The 9,318-nt window shown below is 39.9% G+C and overlaps 1 protein-coding gene across 1 annotated transcript; it reads left to right on the forward strand.

Annotated features, from left to right (window-relative positions):
- The first annotated feature begins 893 nt into the window (after nucleotides 1–893).
- On the forward strand, nucleotides 894–6,066 carry LOC129743428 (parathymosin-like). Its single transcript, XM_055735461.1, has 2 exons — nucleotides 894–1,066; nucleotides 5,811–6,066. The coding sequence occupies exons 1-2, from the start codon at nucleotides 894–896 to the stop codon at nucleotides 6,064–6,066; spliced, it is 429 nt and encodes a 142-aa protein (XP_055591436.1).
- The last annotated feature ends 3,252 nt before the right edge of the window (nucleotides 6,067–9,318 follow it).

The raw sequence follows: 9,318 nt of genomic DNA on the forward strand, positions 1-9,318 counted from the left end.
CAACAGATCCAGTCAACTTATCTGCTTTGCCGATGACATTGATATAGTCGGCAGATCATCTGTGGCGGTGGAGGAGATCTACCGCAAACTGAAACGCGAAGCAGGAAGGATTGGGTTGATGATTAATACGTCCAAGACGAAGTACATGCTGGCCTGCGGATCCGAGACCGACCGAACCCGCTTGTCCAGTAATAACAAGGTCACGATCGACGGCGACGAGCTGGAGATAGTCGAAGACTTTGTCTATCTCGGCTCACTGGTGACCGCAGACAATGACACCAGCCGTGAGATCCGGAGGCGAATTATCAGCGGAAGTCGTGCCTACTATGGACTCCACAAGCAACTGCGGTCGAGAAGACTTAGCCCTCGCACAAAGTGTAACCTGTATATGACGCTTATTAGACCGGTTGTTCTATACGGGCACGAGACATGGATATTGCTCGAGGAGGACCTACGTACACTCGGAGTATTCGAGCGACGAGTGTTAAGAACCATCTTTGGCGGCGTACAGGAGAACGGAGTGTGGAGGCGAAGGATGAACCACGAGCTCGCGCGACTCTACGGCGAACCCAGTATCCAGAAGGTGGTGAAGGCTGGCCGGATACGCTGGGCTGGACATGTTGCGAGAATGCCGGACGACTGTCCTGCAAAACAGGTGTTCGCTACGAATCCGGTAGGAACAAGACGAGCGGGGGCGCAACGAGCGAGGTGGTTAGACCAAGTGGAGCGTGATCTGGCGAACGTGGGGTGCCCGAGAAATTGGAGAACGGTTGCCATGGACCGAGTGAATTTTAGGAATTATGTTCGTCAAGTTATGTCGTAAGACGGAATACTATGTAAATAAAAAATAAATAAAAAAATAACGTTCTGGAAGTGAACATTGATAGGCTCAGATGTATCGGATGCAGAACGAGAACGAAGCTCCCTGGAAGCTCCATCACACGGAGAAGGACAGTACTTGCAGGCGCAGGCTGGAGAACTCCTTCACCACAGACGAACTCAGGGCCGGGACGATTTGTGGCTGTCAGGAAGCGGCGCGACTGAGTCGAAGGGCTCAGAGGCTTCCGTAGTTCCTGATACGTTTTGTCCCGGTGCTGGAGGCCCAGTAGATGTAGCGAAGTCTAGATGATTCTGCAGGTTTGATCTGTGATTAATCGGAAACTGGATATACGAGGAAAACGTTCTCATCATAATGGGGTACTTGCTGTGAGAGCGGTCTGGAATCCCTGATCATTGTGATTAGATTCCCATCCTAAACACCGTCACTAATGGCGTTTTTTTTTTTGATTCCGGATTTGGCTCTGGAACCGTCAGAATAAAAAAACGATTTCCGGGTTTCGAGTTATTCCATACGTATAGGTGTGCGTGAGAACGAGCGCCAATGTTTACATGCAGCTGTCATTTTGTTCTCCCTTCTAGATTTCTTCATTCGGTTCTTCACATCCGGATTGCCTTTTTTCGTGTCCGGATTGTACTGGACAGCAGATAGTACGATTTTGCTTGGCTGAGAGGTTCAAAATCGCGGCAATCATCATTTTCCCGTTCATTATTTCAACTGTTTTGCTTTCAGCCAAAAACAGCTGTTTAATGTTTTGACAACAACGTTGAGAGTATTGGTGAATTTCTCGCAAAACTGACTTTCTTCTCTGGGCGACTCCGTCCGTTTTTCGAGCGAACTTAGGTTGCCTCTCGAGCAATAAATGAGCACGATGACAGCAGTTAGAGCGAACGTAGGTTGCCTCTAGTTTGCCTCCAGGTGAAAAAAAATACGGTATAAGATTGTTGCGTTGAGTCTAGGGCACGCATGTCCGTCTAGCACGAGGTTTAGTAAAATAGGTGAAAAAAATTGCTAAATTGTGCTACCACCTAAAGGGAACGCCTGATCATTTGGATCAAGGCCTATCCTGATCGATTAGGATCCAGAAGACTCTAATTGATAAGAAAGTTTATCTGGAATAAGTCGTAGATTTTTGTAGATCGGTCAGGTTACTGTTGATCGGAGGCATCCAAGATCTAATAAAAGCGTAACTTAGATTTGTGTCGGAGAGGAGTTTGGTGCTCCTTGAATGAGTCAGTTTAGAGGGTAATGTGCTCTGGAGTTGAGTTTCATATATTTGAGTTTGGGTTTGTGTTAGAAACGGGAACCTAAATGTTCAGCTCAACCGTTAGAGAATATGGAAATACGGTTAAGAGTCGGAAGAATTTTCGTAGGTCCAATTGGAGCTTTGAAATAGGCACCAGATCGTAGTGATAGGAATCAGATAAGCGTTAAATTTCAAGGTTAAGTATGCTTGATTAAAATCTTCAATTTAGAAAGTGATAGTTCCTTTTATACGCACTTAGAATCAAAACTATTGGACGAAGGCTGACAACTAGCAAGAGGTTGAAACCAAATGGAAGATGTTGGCATGTCGATGATCGATGTATCGGATCTACATACGTCCTGAAAAACAAGAGGCATGTGGTTAACGGCAGGCAGGTGTTCTACACTCTGCAACATCCAATGTAAACGGCAGTCCACGCAGGTAAGGCGGGCGGCGCTCATCGATGAGAAACAGATAAATTTGAACCACCTTTAGCTCCAAAAAGGCTCAGGAGGAGCATCTGCTGGCTTTAACGGCAACTATGCGCGCCAAAAACATCGGTTATGATCGGTACCGATGATGATTCTACCCAGGGGCGAGCCATAGCTGGTACTTTGTTTGACCTTGTTTTCCGACCAGCAATCATCCGAGTAAGACATTGAGTACACACCGAGCAAGCGAGACCAGGTCAGAGGCCAGGATGACCTTTGGCTCATATTTAAGAGGCATGTCAGTGACCAGGTTGGCATTTTTGATTTTGTATGGATGCTCCCTTTCCGTAGAACGTGAGGATATTGAAACTATTGTACGAACCGTCCTTGGCTCAAAAACCTTTCGGATAAGAAATTTGAAGTTATTCTGATAACTCTTTCCGAAATTATGGTGTCACAAAAAAAAATCGCCAACATTTTTATAAATAACATTTGCATTTTTAAAGTTTATAACGGTGGCAGTGTTTTGAACCTCAAATTTTGAGGCAACGCACTTGGTGATTAACAAATGAATACCCGAGTTGGTGCATCAACGAACGATGCAAGCGTTCTGTAGGCTATGAGCTATTTTCTTAACAGGAGCTCACATCAGTTACAGTAGCTTTACTCATAGTTTTTCAAAATTTTACCTACCTACCTAAGGGTCCAGCGCCGATTGACCGGCGCATAGGGCTGAGATAAAAGATCTCCACTGCTGGCGATCCGGAGCCAGCGTCTTCACTTGCTGCCAGCCAAGTTTCTCGTCAACTGTGCGGATTTCAGCGGCTAGACTTCGCCGCTACGAGCTTTTGGGCCTGCCTCTTCTTCGATGCCCATCTGGATTCCAGTCAAGCGCCTCTCTGCAAATCTCGTTTTCATCTCTTCGCAGCGTGTGCCCAATCAATCTCCACTTATGTTCCCGAATCTCGATTTCTAGCGCCTTTTGATGACACCGGCGATGAAGTTCCACGTTTGAGATCCAGTTGCCAGGCCACCAAGCGCGGATAATGTTCCGCAGGCAGCGATTCACAAAAAACTTGCAATTTTCACGTCGTCACCGCGTATGTGCACCAAGTTTCACACCCGTACAACAATACGTATTTGACGTTTGAGTTGAAGATTCGGATCTTAGTTCGTAGAAAGATCTGGCGTGAGCGCCAGATGTTTCTGAGACTCGCAAACGCAAATCGGGCCTTTCTGATCCGGGTTACGATGTCCTTCTTGGTACCACCATCAGGCGTTATCTGGCTACCAAGATACTGGAAGCACTCCACTGTCTCAATCTGTTGTCCAGCTACCACGAAATTGGAACGATTTTCTGTGTTGATTTCCATCGACTTGGTCTTTTTACTACATCATCGAAAATTCTAATGATTAAAAGCTGATAAGCTTATAATATTACAAGTTAAACTTGGTAATAAGTTTTTTTTTCAAAGAAAAGTACCGCCAAACGGGGCATTTTGTAACAGCAGAGTTGAAGGCAACATTTGTGTACCACAACATTAATTCAAATATTATTTTAATATTATGTAATAAAATCATCATTAAATCATAACAAAATTATGATTTTTTTATAGTTTTTGATTCACATAGAAATAAAAAAATCGATGATCAGATGTGCAAATTTTTACACCATATTTATTTTATTTTCTATTTTATTAATTTTAATTTATGTACTTTATTTATTTAAAAAAATATTTTTATAATTCAGTTACCTGGTTCAGGCTAAAGTGCATCAAAATGCAAATCAAAGGTTCACATTTTAAATCTCATTTGCATTTACCAGAATGTGAATGTTTTGCATTATGCGTTTGTTAATTTCCCAATTTCATCCGTTCAAACATTATTTTTTTATGATTTCAGCTTGTAGAATTTTTTGTAGTAATTTTTCACCCCTAATGTAACGGACCTGAGGCCAATTCCCACGCAAAAAAGGTTTGCAAAAGGTTATTGGCCAGGGTACCAAGAAGCGAACACTGCTACTCATCAGCTTTGTTTTTTATTCAACTTTGTCAGCAAGAACTCGAGTGGGTCCGGGGCCCAGAAAAGTTCTTGTTGGCAAGTCAATTGAAGAAAAAAACAGGTGTTGACTGAGTAGCCAAAAAGAGATATAGAGAGAGAATGAACTTAGTTCTGTTCAGAATGAACTAAGTTCATTTCTTTTTTAGGGTATATATAAGAATCAATTACGATAATAAAAAGGAGAGTTGTAAAACGAACTCAAAGGTGGCAATATATTAGATGACCGCTCCGCTACATTATGGTGACAGCGGAAAAGTCACAGCAGTGGCGGTAGCGTTTTTTTTCTGACTGGTGCCTAAAACCAACAAAAAAAAATAGTATTCGGAATCGTTTGCCGGTGTTTGCAATTAATTGCATCGCGTTGTTGAATTAAAGTTGTGATTTTTAATTCGTAACGATAAGTCGATCGCTTCGAATATCCCAGAAAAAAAAGATTATTAAGTGCGTTCGAGTCGGACCGTGTGGTTTTTGGGGAAAGCTGATAACGATTTTGTTAATTAAGCCAGCTTGAGAAGATATCCTAAATTTGATGGGAAAAAGTGAGACTCTATAAGGCTGCAGTTAAAATCGATAGAGTCAAGAAAAATTCTGAAATATTCAACGAATAAACCAAGTTGGAAATTGTGATTTTAAGTGAAAGCTAATAACGATTTTGACTGTGTTAATAAAGCCAGCAACAGGAAAAGTGCATCGTAGTTGGTCGACGCGATCGGTCCGTTGTAGATTGGAGTCGGTTCAGGTGTTGTGTTACGTGTGTTTTTTCTGCTAGAACTCGGCATTGCAGACACCTGTGTGTTGTGGGGTCTTCCGTTATCAAGATCAACAACGCTGTGCATGCGTGTAAAGAGAGTGATAAGAACCAGAATAAACATCATCTGTCGTGGAGTTTATGATGAGGTGATGGGACCAGCAACTGGCTAATGTTTGGAATTAAATTTGTCTCGAGGGGATTGATTGTAGAAGCAAAAAAAAAACATCTTTCTCGGTTCTATGTGCCAAGTAGAAAAAAAGAGAAGAATCGTGAGATCAGATCGATGTAGACATCGTTGTGTGCGCATCAGAGCCAAAAGCTACTCCAGAGAGTACCTGAAGCAAGCCATCAGCACTCTAAAAAGGCACTGTTCTTCTAACTATAAACCAAGTGGTCAAGCAGAAAAGGCGGCTTTAGTCCCGGACAGTAAGTCTACTTAAGAAAAAAAAAAGTTACAAACCTACCAAAAACCATCAAAATTAGTTCGGAAAAAAGTGAAATTGAAACCGTTGCCGCCGGAGAAGAAAAGACCACCAAGGAAACCAAGGAAGCGACGAAAGGCGTCAAGCGGCCGGTCGAGGAGAAAGCCACAAAATCGAAAAAGGTGAAAAAAGACGAAGGCGAAGACGATGAGGGCGAGTTTGACTTCAACGAGGAGGAAGACCTCGATGGCGAAGACGAAGAAGACGGTGAGGGTGAAGACGAGGAGGATGGCGAGGAGGAGAATGAGGATGCGTAAAATTGTAAGAAAAAACCCCTTAACAAAAAAAAATTGTATGCTAAAAAAACGCTTCAGAGTGACAGTGAAAAAATCCTATAAGTCTCCTTTGTTATTGGATAATTGGCCAGATATTTTATAAGGCTCCACACAGCACCGAAAAAACCAAAGATCAGAAAGCGACGAAACGAATTTTAACATTTCCCAGCAACTAGACGCATTTATAGTGAGAGCACACGACGCTTCCATTTTCATTTCATTTTTAAGGTTATGTTACCAATCGGCGGCGCTGTCCCTCCATTTTTATTTTCTTCGTTCACAAATCACGAAGCTCACACAGCAGGGCCCCCGATAGTTTCAAAACCAAAAATTTTGACAAAGTTTCGTCCATTAAACGATTATTCCCCTTTTATAAAGGGGTAGTGAATTTGGTTTTAAAGATCATGCAAATATGTATATTGTGCGCATAAGAATGAAAAAAAAAATAACCGGAGCCCTAGAAAATGTCCTCCCAATTTCCGCGCAAAAATCAACAATTGTATGTAAAGACACTGTAAAGACTGTAAACGTGTAAAAGAAGAAAATACTTTGTGTAGCTTGTCTGTGGAATGGAATGAATGGATCAATAAATGCACTCATTCAAAACATTACAAACTTAGTGGACTGTATTATAACTTCAAACAACTTAGACTAAATTACAATTATAGACTTTCCAACACAAACTATGGTCCCTTTTCGACCTCTGACTATGGCCATGCTGGCCTCTGACTTGGCTCCAAAAGCCGCTGACTTCGTTACCGTGGTCCGTCTCCGATGGTGGTTGGCTGGGAAAAGAGCCCGATTCAAGGATCGACGGTGGCTCGATCCTTCGGAAAAACCTCTTCGTGTCCGAGGAAAACCGATGATTTTGGCGCGCATTACCGCCGTTAATGCGCGCAGCATCGCCATGTTGCTACTGGGTCATTTCGCTTCTTAGGGTGGTTCATGGTGACCTGTTCGTTCCAAAACAGGTTGAATTAACCAAGATTTAACAAAAGTTTGAAAAAATATAGAACAGTGGACTACAATCTGATATTTTGAAACAACAAGGGATAAATGATAATGATTATCCTTCGGCTGTGGATTTTTTTTTTGTTTTTTTGTTTCTAATATAGTCGTTTTACCATCTTTATGGCATTCGCGACTTTATCAACGTTATAGTTGGCGGATCGTTATGGAAAAACTTATCCGAAAAACGAACATACTGAAAATCGAAGAAACACTGACGAATTCAAAATAGAACTGACAAAATACGGAACATTTAATAAGTACTGGAATAAGTATGAAATGAAATGAAATATGAATGAAGAAAAAAAAAATAAACAAGATTGACAAATGCGTGCAATCTAGAAGGAATGATAAAAACAAGGGATCGCGACCTAGAATGAATGATGAAAACAAGCATGATAGAGACATGAATTCAATGATTGAATGGCATTTTTAATGGCAAATCGCTTTAAAGGTGACAATAAATGAATTTCATAATTATAAACAGACAAGACTCGAAAAAAATGGATCAATGACTCAACGACATAAATCAACTATCAAAGCTATTTGCCTTTTCCTCTATTCTGTTAACCAGAGCACTTTAACGATAAAAACATGTCCTTGATAGCAATGACCATCCGTTATAATTCGGTGGCTATACAGCCTACAGTTAGTTTAACAATAATGTGTTTATCAATTTTTTTATTATAAATTTTGAATAGACCGAAGAACTGGAAAACAGGGATAAATTCTTATCACCTTAAGGGCTGTATACCACAATAAGAATTAAAAGCGCAAAAAGAAAACAAAACAAATAAAATTGGAGAAAACAAAAGATATACAGCCTACAGTTAGTTTAACAATAATGTGTTTATCAATTTTTTTCATAAATTTTGAATAGACCGAAGAACTGGAAAACAGGGATAAACTCTTATCACCTTAAGGGCTGTATATCAAAATAAGAACTCCCAAAGTACATAAAATTGGAGAAAACGAAAGACACTCCCAAAATAAATAAAATTGGAGAAAACAAAAGACACTCCAAAAATAAATAAAAGTGGAGAAAACCAAAGACACTCCCAAAATAAATAAACTTGGAGAAAACGAAAGACACTCCAAAAATAAATAAACTTGGAGAAAACGGAAGACACTCCAAAAATATATAAACGTGGAGAAAACAAAAGATGCTCTCAAAATAATTAAACTTGGAGAAAACTTAAGACACTCCAAATAAAAAAAATAAACAACTAGGAGAAGACAAATGACACTCTTATATTAAACTAAATTGGAGGAAACATAGGACAATAGCAATGAATTCATGAAGAAACTCAGGACACTTCTCGAAGAAAAAACTCGAAAATTTTAAATTGACAAACAAGAAATCAAAGACAAATGCATAATGAAACAAGGAATAATAAGAAAAAAAAATATCCATTTGATTCCACTTATATAATCCCATCCCATATGTATCTTAAGGTAAGGCCAGGCATATGATCGCCAGGCATTGACCCAGAATGAAAAAAAAAACATTATTGTGAAGTTACTGCATTCTTGGCGCGACGTAAGAGGTTTTAAATTTCAGAACGTTGTCGTTCACACGTTTTGATGACATCGTGTGTCATTGCCTTCGTAGGAATATCGTTGTGCGATATAACAAAAAGTGAAGGTTTCAATTTTTTTTTTACATCCGCATCCAAGAACAGTATGATTGTTTGTTTGCGAAATAGACTGATTGTTTTTTCAAATGCCTTTTAGAATTATGAAAATATTTTTTTTTTGAGATTTAAGATGACCCTTTCTGAAAAGTAACTATCATACAAGAAACAAACGGTTTAGAGATAGTGCATTTTTTTTTTAAATGGAAATATAGATATGGAAATTATTATATTCTGTTATTTAAAAGAAACCAAATGAGTTTATTCACAGAATCAGCTGAACTTCGAAAACGACGATGTGATGATATGGAACCATCCTGACGAGGTGGAACTGATCCCCAACCGATTTCAACCTGAGTGGCGAAGGGGGAGGAAACCGCAGCCAACCTTTGGAACAACATCAACAACAACACCAACAACAACACCAACAACAACACCAGCACCACTGAAAAAAAAAATACCACTGCTACCACAATTTAAAAAAAAAACAAAAAAAAAATATAAAAAAAAAGGATGCGAAAAAAAATTACTCGCAAAAAAGAACAAAAAGCACCATAAGTTGAAAAAAAAGATGCGAAAAAAAATATTATGA

Source organism: Uranotaenia lowii, chromosome 2 (genome assembly GCF_029784155.1).
Source record: "Uranotaenia lowii strain MFRU-FL chromosome 2, ASM2978415v1, whole genome shotgun sequence".
NCBI classification, from domain to species: Eukaryota; Metazoa; Arthropoda; class Insecta; order Diptera; family Culicidae; genus Uranotaenia; species Uranotaenia lowii.

Bases quoted from the DNA above. Each gene is read 5' to 3' on its own strand.
- LOC129743428 (XM_055735461.1), top strand. From the start codon at position 894: ATGTATCGGATGCAGAACGAGAACGAAGCTCCCTGGAAGCTCCATCAC. The intron at 1,067-5,810 runs GTAGTTCCTGAT...CATCAAAATTAG, and splicing joins CGAAGGGCTCAGAGGCTTCC to TTCGGAAAAAAGTGAAATTG.